Consider the following 20,507-nt stretch of genomic DNA (forward strand, 5'->3'; position numbering starts at 1 on the left):
AGGGATTTCTTCTCTTGGAACACAGTCCTATCCTAATTCTCTGAGAAAGATTTCTCATTAGTAGGGTCGCTCTTAGGTCTACCTTTTAGGATGAACCCTATCTCCCTAAATAAAGCTATGTGGTGTCTCAGCACAGACCTCTGATGCGGTGCATCACAGAGCTTCGCCTGGTCCAGCATACCAGACATGTCAGGTTCTCCTCTGCCAGGTTCTTTCTGAATTTGACTTCTCTTCCTAAGACTATCTTCTTCCAACCAGCCTAAGTTGGAATTCACTGTCTGAAAGTTCCTGGTCACTGAGGAAGGAAGGCCCTTTCTCGTGTTATTCTTAGACTCCAGCTCTACTTAAGGTAAGTCCCAGTGGCAGGTTCTCTAGATTCTCACCACTTTTTTTCTAGATTTTGCTGAGCCACTGTTCATAAACTCACTTCCTTTATATTAAACATGCTTCCTTGGATTCCACCTCTCTCCTTCCATGTTTAGCTGGATTTGGTTGTTCTTCCTTTAGCCCAAACACGTGACCCATGCTGTTCATGCTCCTGACTTCAGTCAGAATTCTTGTCTGAATCCACTTACAAAGCACGAAGATATCGGGAAGGAGAAAATAAAAGCAAATCTACAACAGAGTTTGGTTCACACCTTACACTGTGGTAAGGTAAAAGATCAAGTTATTATTCCCTGGCCCTCATTCTGAAATCACAACTGCTTTCTCACCAAATGAAAAGGAGGAGGATCTCAGCTGATAGGAGAATTTTCTCAGCTAATCATACCACTTACATGAGAAAAAATGTCCTTCTCCATACCTGATATTCAGTACACCACTACTCTAGTTCTAGACGCTTAATATGACATCTAGTAATAATAAAAAGTCACGTTTACCAAAACAGACTTAACTTTCCCAATGTTAAATACAATATTTACTCCAGAATTTCAACTGTGACTAATACACAGAGTTCATCTGCATCAGATCCCACCTGCATCATACTAAGTATCATATCTGAGAGGAAGTTCCTATAGAAGGATTCTGAAATAAGTGTTACCAACACACTTATTAAAATGTTTATGACAAGAAACTCATTGCTTAAGTTATTGCTACCCCCAAAGCAAGGAAAATCAGATTACTCCACGAAACAAGGCTCTTCGAGATCTAAGGCAACACATTTCTACAATTTCACATTTCAAGTTTAACTTCCAAATTACATTTTCCGTCGCCATGATCTTTTTAAGTATATGAGCATGACTGAAGCGCACTCACTCACGTCTCCCTTGCTTCCAGTCTACATAAAACTGGCCACAAAACTTTACGTTCAACTTGGTTATATACTCCAGTCCACACCTCTTTCATTTATTCATCTTCTTACCCAATCTTAATTTACTCATTCCTTTCACTTCTACTAAACCTCATCTCCTCTCCTAATCTAATTTCCTATGTCAAGGAGCCATTCTTAAAAAAAACTTTCAATTTCAAATTAGTTATACATAAAAAAAGAATTCATTAATGAATAGATCACTTTACCTTTTAAAAAGTGCTCTTAACAATGAAATAAATTATTTTTATAGCCATATATAATCATACTTAAAGTAACAGACCTGGGTCTCTATTTTGCCTATGATTCCTAAGCAAACTTACATTTTTTCCCTTTAAGAGAGATTATTACTAACGAAGCCCTCAACCTGACCAAGAGTGTAAATGTATCTCTTCCCTTTTACAGATTATAAATTTATGTCCTTTCTACAGATGTCTACTTTGTATTACTTTAAGTTACTATTACTTTAATTTGTGTATTTAAAAAACACAGTAGATAGGAACTATCTTAAAAAAAGGAGGAGAAGGAAAGGAAACAAGACATCTTCCAAGATCATAAATTCTACAGACATTTCCCATTAGGCAATGACAGAACCAGGGTTAAACCGGGACTAGCCAGAGTAATGCCATTTCTCATTTTAAAGTCCTAAGACAAAGGCAGCCTCCAGCTTCTTAAAGGTTCTGTGCTTCTCTGTTATGTACACTAATCCCAACCAACCCTAAGGGTAAGTTAGAAGTTCATTTCTAGAACTGTTAGTGGTTTCCAGACACTCAAGGTGAAAACACTAATCCAATGACTAAGGCACACTCTTCCCTCAAACTCACTGAGGTCAGACTCAAAATTTAACCACCACCATCAGAAGTCTTACCTAAGATTTCAAGTAGATCATTAGTAAATGCCTGAAACGCTGGGAAAAACTCCTCATGTTCTTCCAATTTGTTGATAATGCTTTTAAAAAAAAATGCACAGTTTACACTGAATTTCCAACTTAGGGTTCTTGCATCTCATTGGAAATAGAACATTTCAAAATGGAAAGAAATTGTCCTGCTAATTTAAATATAACTTTAATGATCATTTACTGCAATCCTTCCTTTTTGAGCTCTTTGTTCATCTAATAACACTTTTCTAAAAAAAAAAAATCTTATTATCAGTGTAAACCATTCCAAAGTTAAATTTATGTAACATTCCTAATATGGGAGACTTTCTATTTAGCTTGAGGATTCTTAACAGACCATGCTTTTATAACATTTTCTAAAAATAACTGGCATTTATAGCCAATATTCTATTAAACTTTAAGAATAAGTACCAGTAATCAGTAAAACTGTGGGAAGGGGAAAAAGACCAATAATGAGACACATACTCCTTTTAAAAGCATCAAGTATCAGAAGATTCAAGTGTCAGATTAGGCAAGGGTTCTTGGAAAACTTGCAGAACTTATGGAATAGGTGGTATATGTGTGTGTTCCCCTACCCACAGGCTGCAGTATAAAATCTGGAGGAGGGAGGAAGAGGACAGCTATATTTTGATATTTAAAGAAAAAAATCAGGATTTATGTTGATGATGCCTAGCTTAAAAAAAATTCTTAACATCTTCTAATCAAATAATATACATACCATTAGTAATCATTCAGGAATTTATGGTAACATACTAAAAATCAGGCTTGTTTATATATTCTGAATTTACATGAAGTTACTAACAAGGTTTGAATTTCCCCATATATAGTTTTCTTTGGGAACAGACTTATAGCAATGATGCTAGAGTCCTGACCCACTCTATGTAAACTTACAGGCCCTAGAATCTATTTTTATCTTGAAAATACTTGACATTCTCTCTATCCCTAAAGTGTGAGATTATTTTAGGTTGTCAAATTACTTTTAAAAATGCTGTTCCAAAAAAGGAAAGGTAAATAACTTATGAAGTTTTGAAAGTCTTTAATTTCACCATTCCAAACATTCTGGATGATACTTTGCAAATTTTTACAGTAAATACCTTTGGAGGTCTTCAGGTCCTAATACCTGCATAACCTGTTCATTCACATCTTCATTAATCAGCCTACACAATTTTCCAACTGTGCTCACAAGCACACATAATGAGGATGAACTATCTGCAAAAGGGAAATAAAAGGATAAGGCATTTTAAAAGAGAACTTGCAAAATCATTAAATCAAACTCTTTATGCATTAGTTATCCTCAGTTTTTTCTTTTTTAACCTACTTTTTGTTGACTTATTAGGAATAATTCTTAAATGTGGGGCCAAAAATGACAAAGGATCATCACCTAGTTCTAAGAGTTCCTGGAGGTTTCTCACAGCATTGTTCATTTCTCCAAGCCTAGTATAAACTTCATTCATTCGGGGATAGACTCCAGTTAAAGAAGGCACATCAAATAATTTTTGGAAGTGAGAGACAATAGCTTGCAAAATTTGAACGTTTGGCATATTACTGTCCTGCCCAGAAGAGAGGAAAGAAAAGAAACATAGTTCACATCTTAATTCCAAATCTTTGATAAAAAGTTTAAAAAGAGAACTAGAGTTCTAGTAGAACAAATACCTTATCCACATCATTATCAGTTGCTAAGACTAGATTACATTAAAATGTGAACATTTATGTAAGTATTAGGTAGTATTACCTTTTCCTTATTTTCAACTTCTTCTAACATGGTATCTACTATAAACAACAGATCTTCAACTTTGATACCTTCATTTTCATCCTGCTTCTTTAAATTATGCCAAGGCACCAGTTCGGTAGAGAGTAGTTTCAAGGACTTATACAAATCCTTCACAACAAAAGAAATGACATGCTCTTATTGATTAAAAAATAGTAGCTTCTATATAATGCTAATAAAATGTAATTATCCAGGCAGGTTTAATATATATATTAACCATCATCAGTACTTAAAAAAATACCATTACCAGTTTTGTTTGTTTGTTTGTTGGGGGGGAAGTAATTAGGTTTATTTACTTATTTATTTTAATGGAGGAGCTGGGGGTTGAACCCAGGATCTCATGTATGCTAAGCATGCACTCTACCCATCCTGCCCTCTCACTAGCAGCTTAGAAAAAGTCTGCTAAATTAGTTTTCTCCAGGAAAATACAGGCCTTACAAAAAACGTTATACATAAATTGATTACCTCAAGTGTGGATGTTTAAAGTGATATGTCATTTATTAGTAGTATATGTTATTTATGTAATTATTTTGAATTACTGATGAATAAAAAATAAGCTTGTCCTTTATATTTTATCCTTGATTTTTAAAATAACAGATTTATTAAGATATAATTCACATGCCATAAATTTCATCCTCTTTTAAATGTACAATTTAGTAGTTCTGATTTATTTACAGAGATGTACAATCATCACCATTATCTAATTCCAGGACATTTTCATTACCCCAGAAAGAAACCCTGTACCCACTTGCAGTCATTCCCCATTCTCTCCTGCTCCCAGCCTCTGGGTAACTACTAATCTACTTTCTGTTTCTATGGATTTGCCTATTCTGGGCATCTCACCAAAAAAATGGAATCATACAATAAGCAGCCTTTTGTGACTACCTTCTTTCACTTAGAATACTGTTTTCAAGATTCCTCCATGTTATAGTATGTATCTATACATACTATATAGTTTGTTTGAAAGGATGCCTAAGTTAATTCTACTTAATCTTCATGACCGCCTCCTTAGTTTTCTTGGCCTAGACATGTTGTCCTAATCTATTTAAAACTGTGCACATAGGGCAAGGCTCCTGGAAGTTTAGATCTCTAAGACTAGTCAATTAATAAAGAAATATTTACTGAGTATTTACTATGTGCATGGCATAGTGTTTGGCCCTTTAGAACAATGCTGTCCAAAAGAAATGTAATGCGTGTCACAGTAATACTGTCTACTAGCCACATTTAAATAGTGAAAAGAAACAAGAATATGAAAACAAATATATGTATGTCTATGCATGACTGGAACATTGTGCTGTACACCAGAAGTCGACACACTGTAACTAACTGTACTTAAATTTAAAAAAAAAAAGAAAGAAAAAGAAACAAGTGACATTAATTTTAATAATATATTTAACCCAATATATCCAAAATATTTTAATTTAATGCATAATATATTAATTTTTTTCTACACTAAGTCTTCTAAATCCGGTGTGTAATTTTATACTTGTAGCACATCTCAACTGAGACTAGTGCTATTTCAAGTGATCAAAACCTATGTGGTAGCAGTTACTGTATTAGACAGTACAACTCTACAATACACAAAGAAGTACAAGGAATTCTTACTTTTATCAACTTATTTTAGTTCTCCACTTATTTAACACTCTCCAAATAATAATGCCCAGACCTCACATATTGATATCTTTAACCTTTCATTTGGTGAGAAGGCAATTATCTACTTTAGCACTTCAAGGCAATACATTTCAGAGTCAAATAAATATGTTAAATAATAACTGCCACCAGAATTTGAAAAAAAAGTCAGGAAGCCAAAGCATAATGATGTCTTCATTAACCAATACTCCATCAATAAGGTGCAATTATAAAGAAATGGTCTATGGTAAAAGCACACTAAATATAAATTTTTGCTTGAGAATAAAAGTATTACAAAGTTAAGGAGAAAAAAAAAAAAAGATGTTCCAGTCTACTTAGCAGTGACAGGAAGCTGGTAGTTTCACAAACGATCAAGCAAGTCCTGAAAAATCTAGATGAGGGCCTCCTAGGTTTTCCACATTGCTCAGTTGTGGGGATGTGGAAGTACAACCAAGATCCTGTCTGACTTTGTGTGGCTGGGGAATGGGAATGGGAAAGCCACAGCGCACAGCTGTTCCAGTGTCCCAGGCTGGAACAGCTACAGTGCCTGTAGCTTACTTTTCCCAGGAAGGTCGGTGGCAAAGACGGAAGGAGGCAGATACCTAGCTCCGTGCTTTCCCTATCCTCTTTTAAGCCAAATCTAACCTGAGTAAAAGACTAATCTGGGAAGATGGTTGTCCCAAAGTTAGAGGCTACCACAGTATAGAAAATCTTTCATATGAGGCAACCTCAGAGAATCTCATGTAGTTTCTCAATATGGATCCTGATTCTGCAGTACAAGGTAAAAAAACACCTAAACCACTTTCTAAAATCCATGAGGTTACTTTAGTGGTAGAGCCACTAAATATCTCCTGGGGAGTGGTCCTCAGAATATTCTAATTAAAAGTTAATTCTTCTTGTCTCCTAGTGGGAAAACTATACAACAGTAAGAACGCATCACTACTGTAAAGCTTTTTGGGGGGCTCTTCTTCCTCCAAAAACTACAAGTTATCCATATCATTCACTTGGCACTTCATTGTGTACTGTTTTCATGGCATTCATTTCTTCTAATGATATCTTGAATGGTTAAGTTTTATTTCATGTTTTTTAGTATGTTTTCTCTCTCTATTTAGTCTCAATCTTGTGCTCACCTTTTCTAATACCTCTAACAGTGTAGTGCCTTGAACATAGTAAATAATCAATAACTATCTACTTATTTGTCTCCTCCCTTTGCCCTTCTCTCCTAGTCTTTTCCCTTCTCTTGAGAAGGCTGGGGCATTTTCTAGCCCATCTGCCCTGAGAAGGAGAAAAGTGGAGTTAGCACTGTTCCCTCCTACTGGGAGAACCCCCTGATGAGCAATAATTGGGAAAAACACCATGATTTACATAATCAACCACTAATTTTTTCATCCTCTTCTGAGACAAACTGGAGGAACTCAGGCCTATAAAATAGGTATATTGATCCAATGATGTCCCTTAATTAAAGTATTTTCTGTATTACAGCTCTATCTGAGCCCTATATAAAAAGGGAAGGAGAAATTAGGCTGAATGTGCAGTTCATCATTTACAGGTATGTTTTCATTAAAAATTTTTAAAAATTCAGTATTATCTCCATTTTATTGTCTCGGAATGTGTTATTCTGTTTCCCTCATTTCAGAAATATTGAACACTTATTATGTAGCAGGAGGATCCTGGGACATATAAGAGAAAAAGACAAAATTCATGGAGCTTACACACTCTGACACAATCTTCTGCATCACTTGTACTTCATGTAATAGGGCTTCTGTTGACAAATACTATTACTTAATCACATCCTCATGAACAGAGGTAGTGCTATATATATTTATATATATGTTATTGAGAAATCTAAAGTTTTAAAGGAAACAGAAACTAAATACTATTACTTGATCAATTCTCCTATCAGTGAACCACTCAATGAAAACTAAAAAAAAAAAAAAAAACCTAAAGTTATATAATCAAGAATACAAGATGACTCTATAAAGTGAAGAGATTTTAATCTTCCAAGGATAGGGTAGGCAGGACTAGTATTTGCTCTAGAGAAAAGACAGACATGGAGATAAGCTCAGTTCTGAGAGAAGAAAAATAAAATACGAAGAGAGAAAAAAAATCCCCAATTAAAGTGGAATAAAGGTTAAGACACTACATCCAAAGAGGAACAAGAGCCAGGAAAATCTGTAGCATGAGGACACCAAAGAGGGAGATGAAAGTGGAACAGGGAAGAGCCTAGAAGAGTAACGTGAATCCTCTATAGATTTGCAACTTTGCAACAGGACTAAAAAATGTCTTGCTTGGTAGAACTTTACAGAGGCAAAAATATGTAAATAGCAAGGTTCATGTTTTACATAAGCTAATCCTTTTATAAGTCTTCATAGTTAAAACAAACAAAAAATTAAGCCTAGTCCTAGTAATAAAGCCCACAGACACCAATAGATTTTCAAAGCATGTAAAGTATATCAGCCCCTTACCTTCAAGGAAATCAGTTGATCTGCCCACATTTCTATTATAGGAACAAGATGCTCAAATCCACAATCTTGAACAAGATCTTTATTAAAATGTTGGGCTCCTCCTTTGCTCTGTTTATAAATGATTACTGGAGCTCTTGGATTATGAATAATTGAATTGATGCTACTCAATACCTTTAAAAAAGACAGTATTTTTAGTTGAAATGTTTATCACAGTCCTATCAAATATATGTATATGTATGTATATATGTATATGTGTGTGTATGTGTGTATATTTATATATTTGGGGGGGGCATTGGCCCACAGAAAAGGAAGTAATGGTGTGCCAGCTTGGAGCCCAAGACTCAAGGGCCCCTGATCATTTCTGGTGTCTCCCGTTGAGCTCTGCTCCCATGGGGACAAGCCCAGATGAAATGGTGGATGATGAAAGACGCATGGCCCAGTCACCCCAATCACCCTGATATCCACCCAACTCTAGCCACTTAGCTGACTTGTATCTGATAGCAGATGCATGAAGGAGCCCAGCCACAAGGAACAGAACTGCCCAGCTGTCTGAACACAGTATTAAAGGGTTGTTATTTTATTTTGTCACTAAATTGTAGGAGGATTTGTTACATGGCAAAAATGAACTGATACCTATATAAAGATGGCCTAGAGCAAGGAGAGGAGGCAGCAACAAGAGAGGCCTGCCATTTTACACTGTGGTAGGGTAAGATACACCCTGTGGCCACGTGGACACTTTGGAAGACAGTCAAGCTTTGCTTTCATGATTAAAAACAACAACAACAACAACAACAACAACAACAACAAAACTACCTAGAGCTAGAGAAACCAGGAGAGTGTCATTTGAACAAGAGAAAGAGACAGATACATGAGGTCAGCTGGAAAATGCACTGCCCACAGAACGGTACATTGCCAAGGTCCCTAGCTGGTAGGGGCTACACACACACACACACATATACACACACACACACACCACACACGTGTGTTCCATGAAAGAGAAAAACAGGCAGTATTTGGTCATTAGGCACACAAAGGGCATCAGTGCTAGACTACACCAACATCAGTCAAGAAAGAGTCTACCCTTTTGCTTTCTATTCTCACCCAACATCCACTCTCACTGCCACCCTGGAAGCAGCTAGATACAGCAGAGAACTAGGAGAGAAGGGGAGCAATGAGAATAAAGAAACAGATCACAGTTCCTTGCCACACTGCTTATTAAAAGAAGTGTATGTCAGACATGAGATAAACTAAGCATAAGGCAGAAGCTTTGAACTGGATGAGAAATTGAAGATCTAACTGAGATCTGAATGACCTTTTCTCCCAATTTTTCATCAAGAAAATTTTGAAACATAGAGAAAATAAAATATAAATAGTAAATACTATAGTAGTCAGGGTTCTCCGGAGAAACAGAACCATTAGGATGTTTTATGTGTGTGTGTGTATTTATTTATTATAAGGAACTGGCTCACACAATTATGGGGGCTGACAAGCCTCAAGATCTGCAGCCAGCAACACTGAAGACCCAGGAGAGCCAGGGGCATAGTTCTAATTCAAATGCCCTTAGGCTTGAGACCCAGGAGGATCCAATGTTTCATTACAACATTTGAAGGCAGGAAAAAAAATTGATGTCCTAGCTCAAAGTTAGTCAGGCAGGCAAAAAGTTCCCTCTTCCTCAGCCTTTTTGTCCTGCTCAGGTCTTGTCCTACTGATTGGATGAAATCCACTCACATTAGGGAGGACAACTTGTTTTACCCAGTCTACCATTTAAAAGGTTAACCTCATCTAGAAATATCCTCACAGACACACCCAGAACAATGTCTGATCAAATATCTGGGCACCCACTGATCAAGCCAAGTTGACACATAAAATTAACCATTCCAAGTCCACCCCTTGTCAACCTGGCACCCATACACTTTGCCTTAAACCATAATTAACCTCCAAATTAAGACAATACCAAGATCACAGATCACCTAACATGATACAAGTATGCACTGTACAACCGAAAATGCACTAACCCCTTCGCCAGAAGAAGAGGTAAAGTCCTAAAGTGATGGCTACTCTTCTCCTTGATGCTCTGTAATTTAAATATTAAGATATAAAATTAACAATAACATAAAGTCAATACACCTTATGTTATATGGTAGGAGAATACTAGCAGGAAGAAAACAAACATATTTGTCATGTACATATATGTATGTTTGTGCATATTTATAAACATATACACATACACACATGTGAACATATTTATAACAAAATAAGGAGGAAATACACATGCAATTATAATCCTCATTTCTGTAACTCATTATGTGGTCAGACATATTTATCACTACTTTCTTCCATTACCTATTCTTGATTACCTTTGCCTTCAGCAAGCACCTCAGCTGGTTCTGGTTCTTTACTTGCTGGGATAAACCAAACCTTCACTCCTAAGGGTATGGACCATTAATAATTCTACCTGGACTAGGCTGTTGGAGTTTTCCATTTATCATTATCACAAGGTGTGGCAATACTAAGAGTTGCCCTAAGGGATTCTCCTATTTTCTAGACATTCTCTTCCTTTCCTTCCTTGTGGCGTATTAGTGCACACTCGAATACATTATACATTTAACAATTAACAATAGTTCCCTAATACCATCAATGCCTGGACTGAATTTTAAATATCCTAATATATATAATACGTGACTATAACCACCCCTGCCAAAAGCTCTGAGTTTTATCTTACGTATCACTGAAGGAGAAGAAAAGGAGACTCAAAACAGCCAGTTCAAAGGGAGAAGAGTTAAGCCATTTCCTTATTTACCACCAGCAAGCCCAGCCCATTTGACAAACCATACCATTTTGATACTGAATCTTTGTCCCTACTTATACGTCAAGCTACAACTCATAGGTCTCCTAGTAATATGACTTTGGATGTTAGAGCTTTTTTTTTTAGTTCAAGAGCGTGTATTTTGACATTTCACTTCTCTTATATATAAACATATCTTTTAATGGAAAAGTTAATTGATTCCCCTCCACTGAATTATTATTGACAGCAGAGTATATTCTTCTTTATGACTTAACCACACTCTGATGACTGGCAGCAAAAGATGTATTAACAATGAATAAATGGTAAAATAACTTAATTCTCAAGAGACATTGGAATTAAAAAAAAAGAAAACTCACAACATAGGTCTTATTCAGTAAGAGTTTGCAGGTACTAACAAATTCTTGGTATGAGTTAAAAAATATTTTATAAGGGTAATCATTATAAGAATAGAAAAGAATTAAGATGATGAATTTCCTAACTCCTTGAAGAGAAGAAAAGAACAAAGAAACCTCAACCTAGCAAATGTCAGGAAAAGAAAAAAATAGAACAAGAAACTGTATAAACAGAAAACAGGAAGTAAGGTATCAGGAATAAAAGTAGATATATGAGTTGGTCTCAATGTTCATGAATGGTTTAATTCCCTTATTAAAGGACAAAGCTTCTCAAATTGAATCTAAGAAACAAAAGGAAATTCAGCTATATACTGAATACAAGAAGCTATCTAAAACAAAACAGTTTTCACAAAGGTGCCTGGACATAAAATCAACACAGATATATATGAAGAACCAGTAACAATCAATTAGAAAAGAAAATGGAAAAAAGAGCCCATTCACAATAGCAACAAAATATATAAAATACCTAGGAAATAATCAGAACAAAAAATATACAAGAGCTAAATTTAAAAATATATAAAATTTTACTGAAGGCTATAAAGGAAGACCTAAATAAAATTAGAGACCTATTTCTGAGTGAGATGATTCAAAGCTATAAATGTGTTATTTTTTCAAATATTAATCTAAAAAGTTAATTCAATTTCAGTTCATCTCAATGGGATCTATTTTTGAAGATGACATATTGTTCACACAGAAGAATAAATGTGCTAAAGACATAGCCAAGGAAAAATTTTAAAAGAACAATAACAAGATACTTTTCCTAAAAAGTATCAAAACCTATTATGAAACTACAAAAATTTTAAAAGTATGAAAATAATATAGAAATAGAAGAAACTAAAGAGTCTAGAAACAAACCTATGTATATAAGGGAACGTGTTATATTATAAAGGTTTCATTTCAATAAAGTAGAGGAAGAATGGTCTTTTAGAAACTGCAAGCTCAAATGCCTGTAGAAGCCAGATAAGAGCATAAATGAACGAAGCAAAGATGGGTTGGGACTGTGGCTAACTGAAGAGCAGATGCCCATATGTGACAAGGGAAAGGCCTCATTCTGCTTTGATAATGACTATGCAGGAATTTGTTGCCAGATGCTCTGGGTTTTTAAGAGAAACTAGAAATAAGGCCTTAGGTAAAATATCTTAATTTTTAAAATATTAGTAATTTAAAAAAATTTTAACTAGTATAAGGGAATATTACTCGGCCATAAAAAAGAATGAAATAATGCCATTTGCAGGAACATGGATGGACCTAGAGATGATCATACTAAGTGAAGTAAGTCAGACAGAGAAAGACAGATATCATATGATGTTGCTTATATGTGGAATCTAAAAAACAAAAAATACAAATTTTATTTATAAACTAGAAATAGCTCATGAACACAGAAAACAAACTGTGGTTACCAGAGGGGATGAGGAGGAAGGGATAGATTAGGAGTTTGAGATTAAGAGATACACATTACTATCTGTAAAACAAATCAACAACAAGGACCTACTGTACAGCACAGGGAACTATATTGTTTCTTGTAATAAGCTATAATGGAAAAGAATCTGAAAAAAGAACACATGTATATATATATATATATATATATATATATATATATATAACTAAATCGCTTTTCTGTACACCTATAACTAACATTATAAACTGACCACACTGCAATAAAAAATAAGAATTAAACAAAAACCTGTATGGGCCCAGTAAAATATGAGTACAGGCCAAGTTCAGTCAGTAAACTACCACGTTTAATTGCTCATTTATTCAAGAACAAACAGTGTATAAATCAAGTAGGTTAGATCTCTACCTGATACCACACAGAAAATTGGATTTCAGATAGACTAAATATTTAAAGAAAAAACAAAAGCATACAAGGGCCCTGAGAAATAGATTACTTATATAATAATATCAACAACAGCAAAAACAAAAACAATAAAAAGGAAAATGGCTTAAGCAGGGAGAACAGGGAAAAAAGGATTATAAAATCTTATCAGATTTTTACTACCCTACTTCGAATAGGCCAAGGTCTCTTTTCAGGGGTAAGACAAATTTTAAGTCAAGCCAACTAGGTACGTCATGGCAAGAAAGACAGGCTAAGCACACACATATACAGATACAAAATAATCCTTACCAACTGATAATTTATTACACTGTGATTGAAACCAAGATTCACTATAAACACCAGTCTTTCTGTCCACTGTTCAATACCTGAAAGTATCTCTGGTCAGTTAGGGCCTGCTGCTGGTTATCTTCACTGGGTTCATCTTTTTCCTTTTTGTCATCAGCCTTTTTTTGACTGATAAGATCTTGTAATCTAAAGGGGAAAAAAATAACAAGATAATACAAAATGCTTTACTAGACATTGGATTAAGATGACAAAATGAGCTAATGATCCAGTTACCCCCCCAACAGCTTTATGTCATTTTACATATATGTGTGTGTGTGTGCATGCACACACATGCATACATTCATATATAAATTTTTTTAAAATTTTAAACTATATTGTTACTGGAAAACAAATTCCTCTCAACACATGGCAAACTGGAAGGAGTCTCTGAAAACAAAAGGAAACAGACTGAGGAATAAAGTTCTAATCACTCCTCCGCAACACTTCGAAAAAACAGAATAGAAAAGAACTACAGCAAAGGATGGAAGCAACGTCCAAGGTGCTCCAAGCTTGGCGGCTATAGTTAAGGGGAGCAAGAAACTATGGGCAGGGCAATTGGTACTTCATTCTTCATACTCCACTTGTGCCAAAGAGCTGGTAACAGTGATACCTGGGCCAGTCAAGAGGACACGGAAACCCAAAAGAGTATTGTTCCAGGTGGCATCAGAACTCTAGGGGAGAGTCTCTTTGCCCAGAAACCTAAAAACATATGGGTGTATCCACCTACTAGCAAACCCTTGCCCTTCTCCAAATATCTCTAAAGTCAGGCTGTAGTAAACACTCCTCCCCACCTACCCACTAAGCCTTTGAAAAAAGTCTGTTATTAAATCCCCTTCAAATTAACATTCTTAAATTTGAGTATGCCTGTTTGTTTCCTATGGATCTCTGACCCATAAAACTGATTCCATGGCTCATTCGTAAGCTCAATTTCCCATTTCTAAAATAGAATAGCAATATTCCATCTACCTACTAAAAAACAATGGCTTTCCATTGCTTTATGAACTAAATCTTACCTCCTTGGCTCAGCATTTGGACTTCTCTGTGCTGTTAGTCCTAACCCAATATTCCTCCTGACTCGTTTCTTACCTCATCTCTTACTACTGTACTACAATTATCTCCTCCACTCACATGTATTCCCCTTGACTGCTTTTCTCTGCTCTCTGGTGACAGCAAAACAATATGCCAAAAACAAAATAAATAGAACTGGCTCCAGGTAAAAACCTTCTTCCTCTAGTAGACACAAAGATCTCACAATCTATTTTCTACTTGACATCCTACCTGTTTACCATATTCACATACTTGACAGTTGTGCCTAAAGGCAGTGCTAGGAGGATATTGTCTAGAACACAAAGTGACATAGAAAAGCCAATATACTCTCTAGCGGGACTACAAGTAAATGGATACATCCAAATTTAAATGTTACTTAACCTTTTAATCTGGTGAAAATGTTAAACTTATCAATGAACTGTTTTTAAATCCGATTAGTAAATATTATACTATGGACATATAACATTTTAACTGCCAGTACAGTAAGCTAAATATATAATTGCATGTACTAACTACAGTCACTGGGAAATAAACTGTGATCTAATTATCTAGATAAATAAAGAGATATCTTAATTTAATAATGACGATAACTAACATTGGGAACATGGTGATAATGGTAATTAGTATTTCTTGAGTATTTCTAAGTAGAAACTCTTCTAACTAAGCACTTCTCACGCAGTAATTTATTTAACCCCATTGTTTTTCTAAATTTACAGAAGACAAGGATTAAAGCCAGGGAGTCATGGGAAATTGACCTTTGGTTCACCTAATCTCACATAAATATCTGCCATAGCATTATACTCCTGAAAACCGTTATATTTTGTAAAACCACATGTGAAAATAACAGGGCTCAGGAGAAAAGCAGTGTTAGAAACCAGACTATTTAAAACCGGTGAAGGTCTGTAACTAGACAACTAACAAAAACAATAATTGGTGCCTTAGGAGGCAAGTTAAGATAGCTCAAGTATGTTCAGAGGTCACACAGACAACAAAGCAGAAATGTTAGCTTGAGGATGCTGAGACTATGAAGATGCAAGTGGAGCTCCTGGCCAGAGAAGCTAAGGTTAAAACAGGTGAGGGAGGAAGTGCAACTTGGCTTCAGCCTAGAGTCTATCTAATGCTGAGGGTCAGGGAGGGAGCCCAGGATGCAGTTTCTCATTTTAAATTTTCTTAAAACAGAGATGAAAGGGCAGTTGCCTTTGAATAAGCAAAGATTTCCCCCTTCCTCAAGTCTAATCTATAATGCCATTCTAAGTCCTTGTACCCAGGAAAAAATCACATGTAAACAATGCAACTTCTATGTTAATCATTCCCTTATTTTCCAATTGTATATGACTTAATTGGTGACTTAGAAACCTATGTTTGAGCAGAGTAACTGTACTCAGAAATACATGAGGGTTGTTTTGTAGTCTCCAGAGTAGTGAGCAAAGCTCAAAGGCCATAAAAAAATCCCCAAAGGTGGCTAAGAAATTCTTTACAAACTTAAGCAAATACTCATTCCATGTAGCCAGCAGCAACAGCTGTTTCTTTGTGGAGTCTGGGAAGTCCAGAAAACTGCACTTTCAACTTAAAACACTGTGTTGTCTCCTCTTTCCTACAGTCATCTCCATAAGTTTCTATGTGCAGACACTTTAGAGCTTTTAACTGTTTTGAAGCCTTTCCATGATCCTGTGATGATTCCAGTTCTGGAGTTCTCTTTGTGGGCTGTGGGAAGCTTTAACTGAAACACTTTTTTTCCACACTGACTCAGTATTTTCCACTTCTAGCCCTTCTCCTAGGCCCGTGAAATAGCAGGAGTCTTTTGTTCAGGGCTCCAAGGCACGAGATGTTTCCTTCCATCTGTGCAGCATGTCACTGACTGACCCTTGCCTGGTGTCATTCCATTAAGAAAATGGAACACTGAGGAGCCAGCCCTTTCCTTTCTGGTCTCTTGTTTATATGACTGAAGTAAGTGAATAAAGCCTTGATTGTTCATTTCAGTTTGGCTCATTGTCCTAACTGACCACCTCAACTCCTGTCAGTTCAAAACCAGGGTGATGGGATTCTGATTTTATTTTCTTCTGGCAAAATATAAATATCATACCACTGAAAAATTACATGGAATTTAGTTTAGTACCCTTGGTTATCTTGCAATAGCAAACCTATCTGATCACTTCCTGACAACAAAATTTTATAACTAACCTGTTTGTAACATTAACTCAAACAAGAAGAGTCCAAATTTCTTCCATGTTAAATTAATAGCCTCATTTGATATTGAAGGTTGGTTAGGTGAAAGGTAACTACAAATCTAAAGAAAAAAATTTAATTTTCTCTGGATGTAAAGGGAAAGAGACTTTCCCTTCCTTTTCTTGTAGCATTTCCTTTGGAAAACTTACAGTTGTAAATCGTTTCTATGTCTAAGAATATGTAAATCTTGTTATGATTTACATAAGCCTCCTGCTAATTTTATATCCTAGGAATGTCTTCTTGGGAACCTTGGAACCACTTCTTTGAAATGTGGACAAGACGATGCCTTGTCTCCTTTCCCCTATTGGAGCTTAGCCTAGGCTCCTGGCTCTAAGATACTGCTTGTCATAAATATATGAGTTTTTCCCCCCTTTGGATAAAGAAAGTTCACATGTATGTAAGGGACTATATTTGCCTGGCTATATTCTTTCTGCCTTTGCAATCCCTTTAGACTGCCTCTAATGCACATCATAGTCCAGATGGTTATTTATTCCAACTGTTACATAGAACTGTTTATAAAACTTCATTTTTTTCTACATATGTGGAAAGGATTCATTGGATTAACAGAAGATTTTTATTTTTAATTATTTCACTAACATCAGGAGTTCTTTGAGAAAATATTCCATCTCTGCCCCTGCAGAAAATAAAAATTTGGAATGTTTTTTCATTGGGTTGAAAAAAAATTTACACTGAAATTTACATTGAAAAAAATTTTTTCATTGGGTTGTTCTGTCTGATTCTAATTACTAAACTGGCGATTAAGAGCATGACCTTGAGATTCCAAATGCTAGAGTATGGATCTAATTTCTTTCCAAATTCTTCCATGTCCCACCTGTGCAATGTGGGCAAGGTATCTAATATTCCTAATTCTCTGTTTCACATCTAGATACTACAAAAGTTTCAAATTTAAAAACAAATTAACAAATAGATTTTTTTAAATTCCAAATTTAAATTTCTGAAAACCCAAATCATTTCTTAAAAATTCAGCAGAAGAATATAGCAGGGATTGGTCCTGAATCACAATTTTAAAGAAAAGTCACTCTAAAAACCAGAGCCCAAATGAACAACAAAAAATATATATACGGTGAATTCTCATTATTTGTTGCAGTTACGTTCTATAAAGTCACCATACACACTGAATTTGCAAATGCTGAACCACACGCCTAGGGGAGATATAAGGTCAGTTTCCTGCAGGCCTCTGGCCACATTTTCCTCAGCTGATCAGTATATAATTTTGTTTTATGTGTGCTAATGTTTAAAGACACCTTATTTAATATTGTTTCATTAACATTAAACTCATGGCTAACAGCACTAGAACTCATGCCTGAATGAAGTTTATCTAGGACATTCTCTGTAAGGTACATCACAGCTTTCTTGTGTCTAGAACACTAGATAGCACCTTTGACATTAGGCCTGGGGACCATCTTGGAAAAATCACCAACAAGAAGCAAAAAATGAAAAAAAAAAGTGGCATATGACAACAAAAAAATGACTATTTACATTATGAAAGTCAAAACGAGAGGCAGAGCATCACCTTGTGCAACAGCTGGAAATGTATGTGTTGGACATATGCATGAATGACTGCCAAAGTGCCACAACTATTGATTTGAGGATTAAAAATAAATTTTAGCAGGTCAGCAAATTCACAAAATCACAAATATGGAATCTGTGAATAATGAAGGATGACTGGATATCTCTATTATATAAGCACGTGCATTAATATGTATATGTATGTGTGTGTGTGTGTGTGTGTGTATGTGTATCTTCACTAATATACTGAAATCACTAAGGTTCCTTTGAAGGGGATCAGAATATGCCTCTCCAGAACATGCCACTTTGACATAAGAAATATTTTACGCTGCAGGAATCTGAGAAAGGGCAGGTTCAGGAAGGACTCAGCCTCCCCCGTTTCCCCTGAAGCAGACATAAAACCCTCATGTGACAGGTGCCCTGCCTGTACCTGGAGGAAAGGAGCATCTTTATCTCTGAAGACAGAGGGATGTCAAGAGAAATCTGAGTTTCCCCCAGTTTACTACCCTTGGTTTATACCCTTTTGTACTATCACATTTTCCCACAACTTTCCACTCTGCATGAAACCTAGTATAAAAACGCTCACGCTTAACTGTTTCTTTGAGCCTTCGTCTCCTCTCACATAACACAAAACTTCCATTAAATAAATCTATACACTTGTCTCATGTTCATCTGTCTTTGTCAGTTCAATTTTCAGGCCCAGCCAGGGCCCCTAAGAAGGCTGAGGAGAAGTTTTCCTCCCCTACACCTTCTTCTCTGACTTTTTAATCTCCTTTACATCCTTCCTTTTCCCAGTTGCTTCCTGACCAATTTTCCTATCTAGTTAATGCACTAACAACTACCCAGTTATTCAGGTAAAACTTAGTCTTCTTTTTTTCCCCCTTAATGGAGGCACTGGGGATTGAACCCAGGACCTCGTGCATGCCAAGCACATGGTCTACCACTGCGCTATACTTCCCACTCCCAAAAGTTAGGAGTCTGGATTTCTGCCCCCTCAGCTGCCTATATATTCCCAATCCATCACCAAGTCCTGAGTTTTACCTCCAATACTCCAAACACTTCTCACCACCTCCACCACCTTTGACCAAGTCCACGTAACCACCACCTCTTGTCCAAATTCACACAATAGGAACGCTCACACTATTTTACCTTTAGTACTTACACTATATCAAACTTGTCCTATTTATTTTTTCATCGTCCTTCCCTCTTCACGTAACCTCCATGACAGCGGGGACCTTCTCTATTGGTTTACCACTGTTAATTCCAATATCCAGAATGCCAAGCAGACTGGAGAAGATACTACAGGCAGTCAAAAGGTCAAGCAAGTAGGAAGGAAAAAAAAATACTAATTGAATGAATGAGTGCAATCTTTCCAAAACTTCCACTTCTCTTTTCTTTTTCAGTTTTCCTTCCCTCCTATCTTAATTCAACTCAATATATAATTCCTGGATGTCCAGAATACTTGCCCTTCATTGTGGCATGTGTTGCCATAGGAAGGAGGAAACACAGCTGTCACTGAAGATTGAATCAACATACACTAATACAACTGATTTAATAATCTAATGCATATATTAACTCATGTCATTTAAAAAATATTTCATTCCAATGCTCACCACCCTACTTCATCAAGTCCCAGTCCCTCAAATCAAAGAGTATACACATAGATAATCTTCAGAAAATACTATCACTATTTGAGGACAAACTTTTTGAAACTCCTCTGAGTACATGCTTTTCAAATATAAGAGATACAAGTAGTGGATATGAATGGCTCACTGCATTCATACTGGTACTTTAAGTTTTAAAGTGTGATGAGGCTACACATTATTAAGGTCATGACTAACACCAACAAAAATTGGGGGTTTGTCACCTCTAACTTCAATAAGTCTCTTCCAATTCCTCCATGACTTCCAAAGACAATTTTCTAGTTAAAACCTTTGCCCTCTATTATATCAGGCAATCACCATTTCCTTGTTCTTATTTAAGATTAATACATAGTCAAATCCAACACAGTAGAAACTTTTTAAACTGTGAAACCAGAAATACCCCTTTTTAATGTCATTTCCTCCCCATCAGCCTGGTAATTTCAAGCCATTGCCACTAGGCTGACAGGTAATAAAAATAAATAATAAGATACAAAATCCTAATAAATTTGCCACTTTGGTAAAATATAATTACTTGATGTTTCTCTTAAGGGCTTTCTCCAGCTTCTTCACCTGTTGTTTATAAAGTCTTAATTCATGCTGTGTAGGCCTGTAGAAAACAAATATTGAACATGTTCAATT

The 20,507-nt window shown here is 35.8% G+C and overlaps 1 protein-coding gene across 7 annotated transcripts in view; it reads right to left on the bottom strand.

Annotated features, from left to right (window-relative positions):
* CEP70 (centrosomal protein 70) overlaps positions 1-20,507 on the bottom strand; it is a 60,663-nt gene that overhangs the window by 1,120 nt on the left and 39,036 nt on the right. For all 7 annotated transcript variants that reach the window (XM_072957552.1, XM_031678252.2, XM_015249352.3 and 4 more), the window contains 7 exons: positions 20,401-20,475; positions 13,464-13,569; positions 8,064-8,234; positions 3,934-4,080; positions 3,583-3,751; positions 3,296-3,410; positions 2,175-2,254 (listed from right to left, as the gene is read on the bottom strand). In XM_072957552.1, the coding sequence (XP_072813653.1) occupies positions 2,175-2,254; positions 3,296-3,410; positions 3,583-3,751; positions 3,934-4,080; positions 8,064-8,234; positions 13,464-13,569; positions 20,401-20,475 (863 nt within the window). The remainder of the gene's footprint in view (positions 1-2,174; positions 2,255-3,295; positions 3,411-3,582; positions 3,752-3,933; positions 4,081-8,063; positions 8,235-13,463; positions 13,570-20,400; positions 20,476-20,507) is intronic.

This window comes from Vicugna pacos, chromosome 1 (assembly GCF_048564905.1).
Source record: "Vicugna pacos chromosome 1, VicPac4, whole genome shotgun sequence".
NCBI lineage: Eukaryota > Metazoa > Chordata > Mammalia > Artiodactyla > Camelidae > Vicugna > Vicugna pacos.